This window comes from Ammodytes marinus (genome assembly GCF_949987685.1).
Source record: "Ammodytes marinus genome assembly, chromosome: 5".
In the NCBI taxonomy this organism is placed as follows: Eukaryota; Metazoa; Chordata; class Actinopteri; order Uranoscopiformes; family Ammodytidae; genus Ammodytes; species Ammodytes marinus.
In genome coordinates, this window is record NC_137234.1 from 14,690,068 (window position 1) to 14,707,618 (window position 17,551).

General features: G+C 40.8%; 2 protein-coding genes across 2 annotated transcripts; both read right to left on the minus strand.

Annotated features, from left to right (window-relative positions):
- Positions 1–180: 180 nt before the first annotated feature.
- islr2 (immunoglobulin superfamily containing leucine-rich repeat 2) lies at positions 181–2,295 on the minus strand (the record flags this gene model as incomplete). The annotated part of the gene is made up of 1 exon (XM_080027294.1): positions 181–2,295. The coding sequence occupies one exon, from the start codon at positions 2,293–2,295 to the stop codon at positions 181–183; it is 2,115 nt and encodes a 704-aa protein (XP_079883420.1).
- Positions 2,296–7,424: 5,129 nt separating this feature from the next.
- On the minus strand, positions 7,425–17,146 carry sema7a (semaphorin 7A (JohnMiltonHagen blood group)). Its single transcript, XM_080027353.1, has 14 exons — positions 17,003–17,146; positions 16,582–16,721; positions 15,712–15,753; positions 15,501–15,596; positions 15,147–15,249; positions 14,824–14,934; positions 14,378–14,520; positions 12,738–12,916; positions 11,659–11,767; positions 10,859–11,054; positions 10,541–10,653; positions 10,096–10,238; positions 9,403–9,461; positions 7,425–9,318 (listed from the first exon to the last, which is right to left on the minus strand). Exons 1-14 carry the CDS (start codon positions 17,124–17,126, stop codon positions 8,873–8,875), a joined length of 2,004 nt encoding a protein of 667 aa, XP_079883479.1. The 5' UTR covers positions 17,127–17,146; the 3' UTR covers positions 7,425–8,872.
- Between the last annotated feature and the right edge of the window lie 405 nt (positions 17,147–17,551).

Consider the following 17,551-nt stretch of genomic DNA (forward strand, 5'->3'; position numbering starts at 1 on the left):
CTCAAGTGATTGACGGAGTACTTTTTGAGGTAAGAAAATTAATAGATCCACCTTTTTTTGACCATCGTTCTTCACGTGTATAGCAGACAGTGTTGGGTGAGTTACCTGCTTGAATGTCGGCTACCTAAAAGTAAAAAAATTTACAGTAGATATAGGCCTACTCGCAGACGTCCGCGGAGCTCAGCGGCTTGGCTGCTTGTAGTTGCCGTTGATCTCCTCCGAGATGTTGACTGCCTCGGCTCCCAGCGGTAACCTGTCACTGTACTCTGAGCCCACTTCAAACTCCTCAGGGTTGGTTTTGGATGAGGATCCCGGGATGGACTCAGTCACCACGCTCCCCTCGGCCTCCCCCTCCCCCTCCTCTCCCTCTCCCTCCCCCTCTCCTAACTCGCTGGGGTTAAAGGTTTTCTCTGACTCCACAAACGACGCCCTGCGATCAAAATCTCCTGGCATTTGCTTCTCCATCTGATCAGGGTTCTGAGCCTTCATGATCAGTCTGTAGGTCTTCCCTTGGTACTTGTACAGCAAGTGGCAGCAGGTGGCGCCCAGTAAGGGAACAGTGGCCAGACCCAGTAGGAAAATGCTGACAACCACGATGATAAGCAGGGAGGGGATCTTCTTCCTAGTCGTGAAGACCACTTGGACTTGGCAGTCCTGCCCCCCATAGGTGAGACATAGAGTGTAATTGGTGCCAGGCTGTAAACCATGAAAGCGGTAGGCATTAACCCCTTCCTCTATTTTGGACCACTGGACCATGGAGTGTCCACTACCTGTATTAATGCAGAGGTAGAGCATGTCCAGGGTGTTTTTACCGGGTGATGACTGGTACAGGAGCTCTTTGTTCACCGTTTCCTGGTTTCCAGTTTGACTGAGATGAAGGTTTGATTTGCCACTAGGGAGGTTCAGTGGATTCAGCTGCACTTTGGCCTCCGTCTCTGACACTTCTAACGCAATGACACCGAAATCAAAAGTGTACTGCTTCAGGTCATCCAAGCTCAGGTTGAAGGCGTGGTTGGAGATGTATTCGCTGCCATCTCTCACGCCACACTTGCTTGCAAACGTTGGGTCCTTTGAAACGCCACCAGCATGCCCGGTGCCGTCACTTTTGTCCGATGAACTCTCTGAACCGCCTTTAGTTTTCTCGTTCCAGGTGATCTCGTTGTTTTTGGAGATCTTGGTGTCTATAGGCTTTTTATTAGAGGGGCGGATCTTGTCCACTGTATCAGTCATTGAGTCGGTGCCATGTTTCTGGGTGCTTGTCATAGCCACTCTGACGCTGCTCTGTGCCCTACCTAAATCATTCACCGCAGAGCAGCTGTAATTTCCATCTTCCTTTTTACTCATAAGAGGGATGATGAGAGTGCCGTTCCTAAAGACGAGGAATCGATTGTTGGTGGTTTTATCATTAATTGGCACATCATTTATTTCTCCAGCCGAGGGCAAGGGGAACAGGTAATTTTGATTTCCTGCAATCACCTCCCAGCTGACCTGTGGTTGGGGGCTCCCAGTTGCCTCACAGTTTAAGATGACCATGGTGCCCTCATAGACCTCCATGTTCTCAATGTTGGGCTGGTAGGTTATTGTGACGGCAGGGGCCTTGCAGTCCAGTTTGGGAATCTTTGAAACCATGGTGCCCTTCAGGTGTTCGGGGGCCTCACATAGAATTGTATTTGGCTCGGGGACAGAAATCTTAGTTGTTTCGATCCAATCCCTTAGCCATTCCAGGCTGCAGGAGCATGTGAAGGGGTTGTTAAAAATCTGAAGGTGGGACATGGCGGAGAGAGCAGTGAAGGTACCTTGCACAATGACAGTGAACTTGTTGTTGTTGATGCGCAGCGACCTCAGGTCTTTGAGAGTGGAGAAGGCATCCTTCGGGAGGTTCACCATTTCATTGTTGTTCATTTTCAGGAGCTGCAGGGCCGTGAGGTTGTGCAGATCCTCCCACGGAAAGTTCACAATTTTGTTGTGGCTGATGTCCAGGTTGCGGAGCTGAATAAGGGGGGCCAAGGTGTCCGTCTCTATGGTAACTATCTCATTGTGGGCCAGCCAGAGAGAGGTGACCTGAGTGATGTTGATGAAGCTTTTGCTTTTCAAAAATTGTATCTTATTGGCAGAAAGGCTCACTGTGGTAACATTGGACGGGAGACCCAAAGGTACCGCCAGGAGTTCTTTGTAAGCACAGTCGGCAAACTGGTGGGCAAATTTATCCGTGCAGCTGCAGAGCTCTGGACAGCACTGCACAATGCCAATCACAGTAGTCCACAGGCAAAGGAGCTGCAGGAGCCGTCCCGCCATTTTCTGCACCTGCAAGAATCAACAAGCAGACATTAACAAAGGGAATCTTGTATTACTTTTTTTTATCAGACAGTCACTTAACATCCATTATGCTCATTACACCAGCAGAAATGTGCAGTGAGAGCTTTTACATCCCTTATCAATTCAAACAGGGTTTAACTAAGTGGGTTCTGCTTTCTAAATTGGGCATCTAAGCTCTTAATCACAAATCATAATTGCATTTCAAGCTCATAAAAACAAAGACACTGAAAACAAAAACAACATTCAGTGAATACTGCTGCTGTCACTCATACAATCTAGATTAAATCACTATAGTCAAAGTTGCCTATTATAATGTGTTTTGAACGGGACTATTGCACTACACAAAATAAAAGATGTATTTCTCCAGGAGTTTTGGACGCCCGTGCACTTTACTAAAGCACGCTGTGTATTTCAGCAGCAGTTTCAGGTTCACTTGGTCTCTCCTGCTCTGAGCGCGTCTCCACAATCCCGTGCGGACAAACAAACGCTGTCTATATTTATTTAACCTTCGAGTTTGGAAGTACAACAAAAGCATTTGACATTCAGGCAGAGATAAATTGCAATATTCCCATTACCAGTTTACACAAAGGTAGGCTATTGTTTTTGCAATTATGAACATATGCCCTTGAGATTCATCAGAGTTGAAATTGACCTATGGCGATGCTTTCCGCCTAAACTCTGATCTGGATTCTGCTCAATGTCTGTTTTTTTTTAATTTCTAACTTACAATAACTGCCTCATTGACTACTAAATTGTCTTACCTGTCAAATTGTTAACTTCAATCCCTGGCTCCTGTTATTCACCTTCGGAGTTTACAATCCTCTGAAACAAGTTTAATACTCGAAAAAACTCGAGTCCTCGTCCGTTGTGAATCCCTTCATGTGACTTTTGCAAACATCGACGGCGTTGATGAAGGGCGGTGGATGGATCATTTTCTTCTCAGGCGAGGCGCTCGAACAGTCCGACGGCGCTTTTTTCCTCTCCAGCGAGTGTGGGCTCCAGTGCGCGTTCCCGCTGCTGCGGAGCGAGAGAGGGGAACTGTGAACGCGCAGCCTCTCCCATCTCTCTCATCACCATTAAAGATACAGAAGCTCCGGGTCCTCCAGCCTCAAAGAAAATTCATAATTTAGGATCCGATGTTTTATTTATTATCCCGACCCGAGCATAATCTTTGACCTCATTCGGTTTGGGCTGCAGCCTATTGTTTTTAATTAAAGGACTCAGCCGAGAGTTTCAAAACGCACAGACAGATTTTAAGTTTAGATGTGTTGCCAGTAGCCTAACAGGGTGTAGATACTATTTCCAGCACTTTTGCATTATATGAATTACTCTTTAATAATTAAAAAAACGACATAGAAAATAAAATACACAGAGAAGAAAGACACAGACTGACTGACAAGAGGAGTCCACTCAGAGAAAATACCCTAAAATCAGATGCAGATCATTTTGATGACATTTCACTGCAACAGCGTTATGTGACGTCTGAACTGGTTTAGAGGTTTTATTGAACATGTTCTAATCGGATGTGGCATATGAAGCTAATAGAAACCCCCTTAAAGTAAATGAGAAATGTGTTATTCCTATAAACATTTCAGCCAGAAATATTCTCAATCGCTCATGTTATGTATGCACGTTTTTTTGGGTAAGTATTCCACCTTTTTTAAATGTATTTGATCACCTATAAATCTAACCTATCAACAATTTTAGTCATTATAGTTCCCTAAACAATTAAATTGTATGCTTCTGTGTTATTATTGTGGGGATTCTGTTCCCTGCTCAAATACTGCCACCTTCTGGTGTAGCCTGTGGTACACCAGAAGGTGTACCACAGGCCATACAACAAGGTTATACGTACAAGCCGTTACAGTGCATACAAATGCAAAGTAGGCCTACACTATGAAATTGGTAGAACTCACTTTTCAAAGTAGGTAGTTTTATTTTCCCTACCTGTCCTGTGCCTTTAAATCACCCACAGTCCTCGTCCTTGAAAAGGCAATCTGAAAATGTAGTCAAATATTAACTTGGCTTCTCCAGACTCTGCTTCTTCAGAAAATCAAGTTGTTATCTGCCTAAGAGTTTTGGACAGATTTTACCCTTTGTATTACTGTTCCGCCACCACAGCTCAGCATGGATGCACCATTTAAGGAAACACAAAGAGGAAATTTGAGTACAAAATGCAGCATAATTAGTTGAGAAAGTAGCAGCCTTCCTCAAGTACACTGTAGTTCATTGGACAGTACGAGCATGGCAGGAGCCAAACAACTCCTTTAAGTGGTAAATTGTGTGTTTACTCTGACTTTTATAGTGCACTTTGGAAAGTTGCTTAGATGCTTAGGATATAAAGTTGGCCGTCTGGCTGTATCAAGGTTATGTGTATCAATGAGGTCTGCTTTATGCTGTGCCTCACTTAGGATATGTAACTGTTCTTTGTGTTGATACGTATATCTTTTACAAAACTATATTTGGTATAATATATAATATATAATTGAGCTGCTATTTATCAAAGTTAAAACACATGAGTTGTGTGAATTGTAACTGGCCTTTAATATATATTTTTTGGTCAGTTAGTTTGGTTATTTGATACAGTTTTTGAATCTAATGAGTTAACTACAAGCAACAAATAGCTTTCTAATGTCAAAGTTTGGCTGCTCACTTGAAATGTATTCTATTGGTATATGATGTTGTACTGACACCCTGTGGACAAGTGTTTTAGGACTTGCAGTCAGTTTTAATTGAATGTGTATTGAGTGTTGTATTTTAGTTTATTACTGTGATATTATTTTCTCACTTGATTTGATCAACTCGGACTGCTGAAGCCTCAAATTGACTTGATAAACGTGGGGATTTATTTTGCACTGAACCCTAATGTGGGTCTTGCCCCCATTCACTTACATTTGAGGCATGTTGGGAATGCATCTTTACAGCAAGTAAAAAACAATTTTGATGTTGAAAGGGCATGTGAGTGATATAAGACAGACTTAAAAAAATTGATCCTATCCTTTAAGACTTTTAGGTTTCAAAGTTAGACTTAAAGGGTAAGTCAGCAATTCTGGAAAATGCTTGTTGTCAAAATCACTTTTTGTCAAAATCAGTGATTATCTTTCACAAACTGCTACCAGTAGGTACTATGTGTGTGCTAAAAAAAATCCCAGTGTTAGCCTGTAGGCACTGCAAACGGGCATGTAGCTATTGTTGGCCCTCTTTTTTTTACATACCAGTTTAAAGAGCCTAGGCTTTGTATTATTGTATTTTTACAGTGCACACACAGTACATACAGGTAGCAGATCACAGTGATTTTGATAACAAGTATTCTATAGAATTGCTGACTCCACCTTTAAGTTTAGGGGAAGTATTGGGGGTTGTGAACATGTAAAACAGGACTGACAAACAGTGACCTCTGCTGTCAAAATACTTGTATTACAGAGATCATCTGTATAATTTTTATCTTAATAACAAATCTGTTGGTATACAATAAGTTATACAGGGTTTTCATATAAATATTAAACATATTTTGGATAAGGTTTATTTTTGTTTTCTAGCTGTTTTTTTTAATCCAAAGGGTGGTGTTCCAGCCACACCCAATGCATTTGGTTTCCTTTCTTAGGAAAAAAAGTGTTTATTTTTGTTTGTTTTTGTTCCAGGAATTCCTGCAGCCTACTCTGGCTTGCTTCCAGGAGACTTTCCTGTTTAAGAGGCTCAACAGGAAAACGGGGAACTGTAAATTGTGTTCCAAGTCCTCTGGGGATCAAGGTCTACTTGCGCTCATATCAGAGCACAGAGGAACTCATAGTGACCGTCATCTGGACTCTGTGCAGCCAATAGTAAAGAGATAGGGATACTCAAAGTGCTTCTCAGAGTATAGTCCAACAACAATTCCTATCAGAGATGCATAGTTATAAAGCATGAAGCCAAATACAACAACATAGCCTTCACATTTTTGTATCTTATCCTACAGCTTTGGCAAAAGAGGGTCTGGGTTTAATTAAACAGGGTGTCTCCGGCAATGACTCATATAAGCACCACAGACAGCTCATGTTAACCACAAATGCATGAAAACACATTTTACCGCTTCATCTATAAGCAATGAAAAACCTTCAAAGAAGATAACAGTTTGCAGGCCTGGTGGAAACTTAACTGCACAAGGCACTTAGCAGCCAGGGTCAGGTCATCTACAGCTTAATCCGGAGAATCCATGATCTTCATTAAAGTGCCCTGACAACATGACACACGTACAGTCGTTGGCTCATGCTAAGCCCTACACTGCATAGAAAACAAAACAAAACAAAACATTTAAACAACATAGAGTCCACCCTTCCTCATCCGTCAAAAAGTCTGTATTGTAACCTAGGAAGAAAACAACGGACACAACATGACGCGTCAGATATACCACTTGAAATCATTGGTTTGTTGAGAAGGAAAATATTGTCCTAAACCGAGGATGACATGCACGCCACACCAACCAACATAGTAACAGCAGGGTTTGGTCACAAACAGAACAAGATGACTGTGCTCCCTTCATATTTTACCCTGTGCACAAGAACAATCACAGAACTTTATATTTTTGTCAGATGGAAGAGTTTAGAAGTATTGAATATATGAAAATGGTGGAAGTCCGATTTGACTGCTCAGCACAAATCAGTGCTCTAGATATTAATCTTGGAGATCAGAGGAGGAACATAAACAGCAGAGAAAGTGAGAGAGAGAAAGAGAAAGAGAGAGCAATCACAGAAAAGACAGAGTTGTAACTTCTTGGCAACAATAACTTGATCTGAAAAGAAATCTGATGAGAATCTAGGATTACCATCTGGGTGGCGATTTCCTTGTGTGAACAAGATGTACTCACTTGGCCTACCTTAGAAGGATTGAGACTTTAGATCCAGGAATAAAACAGATTAAACCAAAGATCCTTACTGTGTTGCCTGGGCTCTGGTCAGACTACACACAGTTTACTGAAAGCCATGACTGCTAAAGGCAAGACCTATTGAGAGAGGAATTAAAGAGACGTATGACCATGACTTCGTGTGAACACTGTTACTGAACTGTTACTGTTCAGCTTCAGTTACAATTCAAATGTAATTTAATAGAAGATCAAATATTGTACACTTACAGTCTTCATGTTTTAATATCTAATCCTACATCCAAGCAATCATTTAAATATACATATTTATATACACGCAGAAATATATACATTTTGAAATTACTCTCCAGTATGAAAGGCTAAATATTTAGCAATAAAATAAATGTTTCTTGTACCAAAATAAAATTTACATAATAAATATATTAAGCTTTATTAGTAATCTCATAAGAAATAAAACTCAAGGCTTCAGTACAACATTTCTTGGTCTGATATGTGCTTTTGGAAGCTTTGGTTGCTAAATGTAAGCAACGTTTGGCCATATATTTATCTATTATGGACATGACTCACATTATCGTTAGCACTAAGACAACTGCGGTTACCATTCAACAGCATTACTAGTCTCCCTTTAAAATACAGAACTGGCTAGTAGCTCATAGAACATTACATCTTAAACAGGTTCACACTGTGAAGATGCAATCCCAACCATCACCTCCAACAACCATCTCAAATCAGTTCTATGCTAAGTTTAATGTTGGACTTACAGTAGGCTATATCCATTGCTCCCTGCAGCTATGAGTGATACATGTTTCTGTTTGTATATGCAGTATACAAAGAAATGTATTACCTTTTTTTGGTCAAAATATATGTATAAATTAAATAAGGTGCTTGTTATTTTACGTCAGTAGTTGCTCTTTGACTGTTAGGAAAGTTAGCGAAAGTTGAACAAAACAGGAAAATTCGATGAGGGTCCCTGCCCTGGCCAACTCCACCCTTCCTCAATGCTCTTGATAGAAATTATCTGTCATCAGCGCTCTGTGGACACAGAGGAAATTCAACACAAGAACATTACATTTGCCTGACCTCTAATGGGCCTCAACATGTAGACGCCCTACTACTACACCACTGCGACTACACCACACATACTTACTGTGCACTGTGCTGTCTGTGGCTCTCTGACCAGAAGCGTTTTCACTCACACCTTAAATTTTTCTACCCTTGTCTTCAACAGAAGAGAAGTGCTCACCCAATGCAACATTGTAGCAATTCCTGCAGGATGCTGAATTCATTGACTGCTGTTGCTGATCCAAAAAAACAGCATTAGGCACCCCCACTGCTGACAGATTGTTATGCTTTCTTTCTTCCTTCCTCCCTCCCTCCATCCAACCAACTTCTTCTTGTCCTTCTGGAAACTTGAAAACCTGACTTTTCTGCCAAACACAACCAAGTGACCACTCGCACAAATACCGTTTTATGTTCGCGGTGGGAGAGTTCTTGCTTGGACTGTTGAGTTGCCAGCTTCATTTGTGTTACAATGGACTTCCTTTAATGCGGCCCACTTTCTAGCCAGATTAACAATGGCACAATCAAACACGAGTTATGGACCAACAGAACAACGTTTTCAAAGAGTAGGGAATGTGATGTTAAAAAAGCAATGGTCAATAAACAAGTAAAGATTATTTGTCCATGGATTAGGACCAATTAGAACATCCTTAACGCTGCTACAGCCTGTCCAATGGTGATCCATACTATCGGTGGCACAATTGTTGATGCATCATTTTTTCTGGAACGGGTCTTGTCCCTCTCAGTTGGTGTCTTTGGAGCTGGGATATTGTGTTCTGTACGCTGATGATGCTCTGTAAGTTGATAATTTATCACCCTTTTGGTGTAGCCTTTCTCTTTGGAAAGACACTCGTAGCTGCCATAGTTCTCTTGCGCCATGGCAGGGATGAGGTGCAGGCAGTTTGATTGCATTTGCAGGCAAGGGCTGCTCAGGCTTCCATGCTCCCAGGTGTAGACAGCGTGGTAAGAGTCTATAGGACAGGACAGGTAGAAAGGGACGCCCTGGGGAACAGTGTGAACTGTCCTAGAATCCACTGGTAATGATGACAGTGACTCTCGTTTGGTCCGGTTGACTGGATTTTGGTCTAAAACAAAAGTGTATTTGAACATTATTTATTTTGAGAACTTATCAAGTTTGTGGTATGTATAACAGTCTCATCATTAGCTACCTCTTAATAATGAAGGGCACATGCTTATATTCCCATCCATCAGATTTTGAATTCCTCCGCTGTGAACAGAAATGTTGGGATGAAGTTAGTTTTGTTAGAGTGACCTCGATGTTGCCTTCAAAATCTACAGTATTTTCATTGCGGAATACATTTCTGAAAATACTTTTAAATCTTTTGCATCAACATTGAACTCCTTCTTCAGCAGGAATGTGATATTCCAAAGAGCAAGCAGAGAGCAGCTGTCTAAACATTTTTGAACAAAAAATGCTGTTCCTTCCTGAAGCCACACCCTCACAGTCAGAATTCAATAATACCTTCAGGCTTTCCCTCTAGACTTCCTCATTCTCCTGCTCACCTGTTTCCATTCACCACACACATACTCTACCAGCCCTGCTCCTCTGTCAGTTCCTTGTGTGGGTTTAATGTGTAGTTGTGTAGTGTTATAATTCCAAGTGTTTTCCAAGATATTTTTTTTTCCAAACTTCTGTCTACCTGCCTGCCGTACCCACCTTCCAATACCTTCCTGTAAGCGGTTATCTTCGTAACATTTTAAACACTTTCTCTGTCTGCCTGTTGTGTCTGCACTCAGTTAATTCTCCTGCTGCCTGAACTTCAGATAACAGCAAAAAAGGCTTTGTGCAGCAGATCAAAATTCTGCAAAAGAGTCTCGGTATGAACCCTGTCCACACTTACAGGTCAGTCGGACGGCATCCAGAATTCATCCAGGCACAGTACGGGTCCCGGGCCAGAACACAGTCTTCACAGGAGTGGTACATCTGACACTTCTGGAGATCCATGGTGGATATTTTCTCAGAAAAGCCCACCACTAACTTTTTCTAAGGAAAGGGACACAGACACATAGTCTCACTTTACACATGCATAATGGATTTTTTGGTTCCAGTGCAACAAGCTGTAAACACAACACTGTCCACAGCATTTGGAGTCTCGTTTCTGGCCCTGTGATGTATCTAAGCCCCATATCCCATTGATCCAGTTCAAATGGAAAATATTGATTAGTGAAGCTTAACAATATAAAATTACATGTGAAAAATTATTTTCCAGCTAAGAGCAAAGGTTGACCAGAACACTGCAATGCAAAATGTACGACATCTGAAATGGAATCCAAAGTGAGCTTTACCCTTTTGGAGTCAAGCTTCATTGATTGTATGAATGAGTGGCTGACGAGTTGTGTTTCAGAGATGATGAAAGGTTCTGACCCAGCCTCTAACACTTTATGGATCTTACCGGAATCTGTTTGGAACAGAAAACAAACAGCGATTTGAAACAATGTTATATGATACTGTAGGCTGTATTTTTAGCTCATTGTTTCAGGCAGAGTTTATAGACAATGCATGAATGAACAAGCCACAAGCAACAACAGGGGAACACACATCCTACAACGTACTGAAGACCGTCTATGTGAAACAATGTTATTTTTTCCGCAAACAGAACTTACCAGTGGCTAGAAACAGAATGTTGTATGTGTGCTGGTCAGCTGCCTTGACCTGGTCAACAGCTATTTTGGTGTAGTTGTAGCTGCTTACATAAAATGGAGCTGTATTATGCACGGAGTGAACCCAGTCGCTCATTTCTGGGTAATATTTCACCATATTGACAGTGGCCAATGGCAGGCTCCTGCTGTTTTTTACACACTGGAAAGCACAGGGGGCACAAAGTGTACAATAAGTCAGTACAATGCAGTGCATACTGTAGGAAATTGGAATATAAACAAAGCAATTAATACGTCATCAGGTATACAAAACGTAAAGCATCTGAAGTTGTTTAAAAATATCTAAGAGACAAACATTTACTCAAGCTAAATAGATGAAGGCAGGGGATGGATTTCTTTACAGGACGTAGCAACAAGACCACTTCCTTCAAATGAAAACAATCATTTCTCCCTGGGTCAATAAACTGTTAAATACAACGGCATGTTATCTAAATGGGTGGAGACGTGGAAAATGTGTGTCTGCATTACTTATCCCCGGAATTAGTTATATTATTATTATTATATATTTTTTTTTACATGAGGTCTGTTTGAGTTCTACCCTGTAGATGAGGAACTAAAGGGGACCACAAACGTAGATCTGCACAATTTGTTCCTGTTTCTTATTTTATACTTCCATTCCAGCTCAGGGACATGTGATAGACAGGAGATCAGCCACAATCAATGCATAATAGTGTTGGAAACCAAAATAAAACCACGGGAGGAAGTATTGTGTCTCTGAATAGCAACATAACTAAACAAGTCCTTACCATTCCTGGCCTTGGTATGGGAATTTCTTTGTCATAGCCCTTGAAAGTTGAGTTCTCGAATATTTCTTCTATCATTCCTATTGAATAGATGCACACTGCTGTGGCGTTCCTAGGACAAAAGATAAGTGAAGTTAGCATAGCATTTTTTATATATACTCAACCTTGATAGTGATTATGACTTTGTCCAACTGTGTCACTCTTGTTTATCAGATATGACAGCAGAATATCTTGAAAGTAATGATTGGATATTCACAAAACTTCTTTGCATAGCGGACCAGAGATTCGAGTAACTTGTAACAGATTGGCCATATGGGGTGCGGTAAATGACACATTTGCGTGACCTACGCCTAGCCTAACACTTATTTATTTGCACACTCTGTTTTGTCACATACCAACTCTCCCTGTCATTATGGATCCAGACACTTCCTCTGGACCCCTCCCTGCCATTCCCTTCACCTGACGACCTCCACCCACTAACTCACCTGCTTTCCATTTCCCTGATCAGTTTAGCAGTAAAAATGTATATACCAGTCCATCTCCACTCGCTCTCTCTCTATGTCAGATTGTGTAGTGTGTCTCTGTCAAGTTCTCCAGTCTTCATTCTATGAACCTGCCCCTTAGGTCAATGATTCTCGGCCTATCCTTTTATTGGATTTGTCCGCCTGATCCGTGTACCTGGTTTTCATCCTTGCCTTCCTCCATACAAAGATAAGCTTTGACTTTATTTCCGAGCTGTTACAGTTAAATGGCAAACTCATCACTTACACTTAAGACAATTCAATTTCCACCTGAGACATAATAGCCCATAGCAATTTCACAGAGGCCCGGTGGAGTGGTAGAAGGGCATTGGCCGACCCATTCACCATGGAGTGTGTTATTTGTAAATAAAATCCTATTCTGCAACATATTATGATAGGTCAAAACCAAAACCTACAGGCCAGGGTTAATTGTGTCTCCATGGGGCAAGAGACACTTCAGAATGCTGAGCTAAGCGATTGCTATTCTTTGTCACCCTGTCAGCGTGTTACTCTTCTTGTTGCTTAGTTGCTGATAATAAAGGAAGGGAAAGTGTCTCCTACCAGCTGCTAGTGAAGAGGGCATAGACTCTGGTGTCCTGCCACTTCTCAGCGTGCATCACGTAAATATCTTGGAGGCGGCTGAAATAAAGCGATTCCTCTGGAAACCCGCAGACAAGCCGGGCCTTGAGGAAGGACGTCCACATGTTCTGGAAGAAACTCTTTGATCCGCCACCATCCACCTGCAAAATGACACCAGGGAGAGGCTTCTTTCACTTTTCTTGCAAGCTTAAATTAATCCACTAAGGGTTATTTTATAGCTTTGTCATTACATGGACCATGATGAATGAAACAACACACCAAACCGCTTTTGGGGCAAGTCTTGTTTTGTACAGAAGTCAAATAACAAGGTGTCAAAAAGACTATCGTTTAGCGGCACTGCAGCAGATGGTTGCACAACTACATTAATCTGGATAAATACTTCTATCTGTGTGCCGTGGACAAAGCATGGCATTTTATCCACAATTGCATTTGAATAATTCATTTCCTGTATGAGATTATCATATCACCCATGACAACAGCCTGAGCACGAGAACTGTAAATAGAGGGTGACTGTAGGCATTTTTCCAGGATGAAAAACAATATTAAAGTCAACATCAAACAAAGCAGGCTAGACCGGTGGTGGCGTTTCATCTCATTTGTCTGTCAAGTACAGGTGGAGACACAGCAGACGCGCTCTCACAGAACAGTAACATTAAACTCTGCGGAGGTGTCCCACAATCTGTTTATTGTAATACAAACTAGAAGAAGAAGAAAGTAATTATGTGAGCATTATGTAGTATATTCTATTAATTTATATACTACATTATAAATACAATTAAAGTGTGCATTATATACTTTGGTCTGAGATGGTTGATCATTCTCCATCTTGCTTAACTGGTATACTGCTGTCTTTCAGAATTATTATATTGTTTTCTCAGTTGTAAAGCCCAGCTAGCCCCCCCATATAAGCTATATAGCTATCCCTGTCATCCTGCCAGACCAAAGTATATTGGTATATTGATTGGTTTATACATAATATTGATACTATCAACAGTAAGTTTTGTTTTCAGTAATAAGACTAGCAGAAAGGGCTGACTCCAACAAATGAATGTGTCTCACATTAGATGAGCACTGTTTGCGAATGCACTCTGCTTCTCTGCTTAGTTGTGTTCAGACACACACACATGTGCAGCAAGATCTTGTAATTGCAGAGAGATGTAAAAATGTCTTTCTACGAATAAGAAACCATATTCAGAACGTATTAACAAGTCCTTCACACATAACTCTCCCTACATTTTATACTTGGCGTAGTATTAGTTCATATCGGATCACATCCAAATTGTGTTCCATAGCCCACCCTAAGTGATTCACATAGGTGACTCATACTGTCAAACTGGCCTCTCCCTCTAAACGCTGAGATGTGTATTTTAAAACAATATGACATCATACTTTAAAATGACTGAAAAATATATTTTTTCAAATAATTTACCTACTACAGTCAATAAGATTGGATCAGTCCATGTTATCTTAACAAGATTTGGAAGGCCATTAGTTGGATTACTGAAGCTGAGCTGAAGAGGTTTGGAGGAATTCACGGTAACAGCAAAGTAAGTTGAGAATTTACTGATGCATGCCAAAGTCTACTCCAGTGTCCAGCGTACCTTACAGACTCGTGCAACCCTAGATATCCAGGGATCGGCCTCTGGACTGTGATCAGTGTTCTTTTCCCGGAAAAATATGTAAATTTTCTCGTTGTCTGGGTCTTCCTTCTGCTTCACCCAGGATGCAGCGATGAACGTTGGCTCTGTAAGAGGAGGACATGTTTACTAAGCTCTTTCACTGTTTTCTAGAACAGTGCAGTGTCAGCACAGACCAAAGAGACCTTGGCAAAACAAAATGTGGACAGCACAATGTGAGATGAGGGTTAACGATGACATGACAGACAGCCCGTTCTCAGGTAAAAGGATGCAAAACCGGTGCATCACCTTTATGCAGGATGAACAGTTAAATACATGATCTTTTTATATTTAATCGCATTACAACACTAATGGACTTACAGTGTCATTTGTAATCCTACATTCTACATTGACTTCATTCATTTACCCACCTGAGACCCAGTTGTCATACATCCAGACATTAGTTCTGCCGCCAGCTTTCCTTCTAAATTGTAATGAACTTCCTTTAGCATCCAAAGGTGCTGCTGAATATAGATCCCCCTCTTAAAATAGCACAGAGACGTCACATGAAAAAAAGATGGGGATAAAAAGATGGTCAATTATTGAGAATACTAATGGGAGAAAATGCACTGGCTTGTCAACTCTGCTATCACAAATGACTTGATGCGGTTATATAACTCTGCAGCCCTGACGCACATTTTTAGACTTGCAAAAGGGTACTTTGTTGTTATACTAGAAGCTGTACTTAACATACCTACTGTAAGAGACACAGAGTTCTGGGTGTAGACGAACGGAGATATGCCAGTCCCCTCATAACTCTCCACTATCTCATGAGACTGATTGTTCACTGAAGAAAACTGTAAAAAAAAACAGAAGGTCAATGGGACGTTGCGATTGCTCCTAGAAGATTGTAATGGAAGAATACCAACACCGAAAACCACATCCACCACCCTACTGAAATGACAGACATCGTTCTAATCAAACTTTAATGTGAGCTAAAGCCACTTCACAAAAGAGCTGCGTGCTTTAATCAGCTTTGCCCTGTTGTTTGCCAGTCCAATTAACTATAGCCACGAACACATATGCAGTAATGTATGCAAACACTCACAAGTTTCCAACACTGCGGTTTGTGTCCATTTGTTCCACAGACAAACAGGCTGTCCTGAAACTTCTCCATGACAGTAGTGACATATTCACAGGGGCCCTGCAACAAAGAGGCTGTTATTAAGAAGCTGTCACAGAACCAATTCTATATTTCAATCTTACTTGTTGCGCAATTATTTCTAATCAAATAAAAGCTCAATTCTCTAGTCACTGACCTCTTTGCACTGTTGCTGTCCTCTTGCTTTCAGAGGGAATTTCTGCAGGGGGAATCAATTGGTAGACAAATTAACAAAGTTTTCACTTGAGGATGGTTTTAAATGAGACATTATATATCAAAAAAGCAAATTCTTATCACATACTAAGTTAACCAATAGAAAAGTTGCACTTTAAACAACATAGCCCAGAAACCTGGCATTCTTGGCCCGAAACCTGATGTTTTTTTGGCCAATACAACATGTTTGAAATAGCAGGATGAGAGATAAAAGGGAAAATTCTGAAACCAATATTTTTTTTTCTTTCTCAGGTTTGCCTTGGTAGGGAAAACCTACATCGCTCAAGATGTCTTATACTGAAATGGCTTCGGCTGCTTTTCTGCAGACTATTAGCCATTAGTGGAATGAAGATCAATGACTTTCTTATGGTCAGAGCTGAGGCCACATTTGTCTTAATTTCAACATTCAAAACATTCAATAATTACTAGACTATATTTAATTTTCTCTTAAGCTGTCTGACTGAGGGCTATTATAATTTGCTTAGTTGTTATTCTGCATAATACTTTTGGATGTCAACAGGATCGGTATGTGTTCACCATCCAGCAGCTCCTTTTGACTGTAAACTACATGTTAGCTGGCGTTGAAAGGCCATATCTTTCAGACAGACTCATTGTGAAAAACAGGGATCCGTGACAGACATCTGCTTAAGTGTAGCATCTAATTATAAAGCCAGCTGCATCAAACTCCACTGAGATGTTCATTGCAAGAACAATACAACTTAATATAAGAGTGTAAGGGCAAGTTTCACATATCAAATAAAATACCACATAAATAAAAACATCAACACAGTGTTAGTAGTTCAGAAACACCCACCTCTATGATGTGATAGTCATCCACATCAAGTTTTAACACAGAATTGGTCCCTCCAACATACATCTCCTCAAAGTCTTCATTATAGAAGAGCACACTGTGGCTGTGATTGACTTGGTATTCAAGTCCACCACTTATAAAATCTGAAAAATAAAATAGAAAATCCCATGGGTACGCATTATCATATTCTACACCTGGAAGTACCGACAATGAACGCACTGCGCAAACACATCAAAAGTTGTAGATCCAAAGGCTCGTCCACTCCACACTGAACTAGATAGCGGTCTAAAAAGGATTTAAAGACAGGATTAACTCTCTGCTCTCTGATTTCCTACACTGATTTGAGGCATTTATTACATCTGATACATTTGCAGAATAATTCTAACTAAATCATCATGGTGAAGAAGCGACATATGAAGGTTACCTTTGCTCAGAAGTCTGGGATTATTATTTTTAGATCCAAGAATCGGTGTGTCAATAAATCCAACACTGAGGACTAGTTGAAAATCCCCAGCAAGCCAAATATAAATGAAATCAAGTCGCCTCATTTTGCAACGTAGATGGTGAACATTTCTGTTAATTTGGTGAACGGACTGTTCTCACAGCCGCTATAGAGTATCTCTTCAGTCAGCCTCCTATCGGACTCCTCCCCCCGGGAGGATGGCGCTTCAGAATAAATAAATAAAAATCGTAAACCTTATCTATAGATGAACTACAAACAACTAAAATTAAATTTAAAAAAAGTTCTAACAAGTTCTTACACATGTTGGTCATAAAAGAACGATCGTCCACCTGTCAAAATCTGAAGCACTGTTTTGCATAAAGGCCTACAGAATAGCCTAATACCTACGTAACGTAACCCAGTGTTGCTCGCTCCCATTTATCAACTTGTTAAATAAAGACTAACGAAGTGAGTTGTGTAACGCACAACAAATAAGTAGGCCAATAAAGAGAGTAGACTAGCCTATATGGG

What these genes read in the sequence shown, in the direction of transcription:
- sema7a (XM_080027353.1), bottom strand. Translation starts at nt 17,126, where the DNA reads ATGAGGCGACTTGATTTCATTTATATTTGGCTTGCTGGGGATTTTCAA. An exon ending in GACAGCAACAGTGCAAAGAG is followed by an intron (nt 15,597 to 15,711) that starts GTCAGTGACTAG and finishes TCTTTGTTGCAG; the next exon opens with GGCCCCTGTGAATATGTCAC. An exon ending in CCATACCAAGGCCAGGAATG is followed by an intron (nt 11,055 to 11,658) that starts GTAAGGACTTGT and finishes TGTGCTTTCCAG; the next exon opens with TGTGTAAAAAACAGCAGGAG.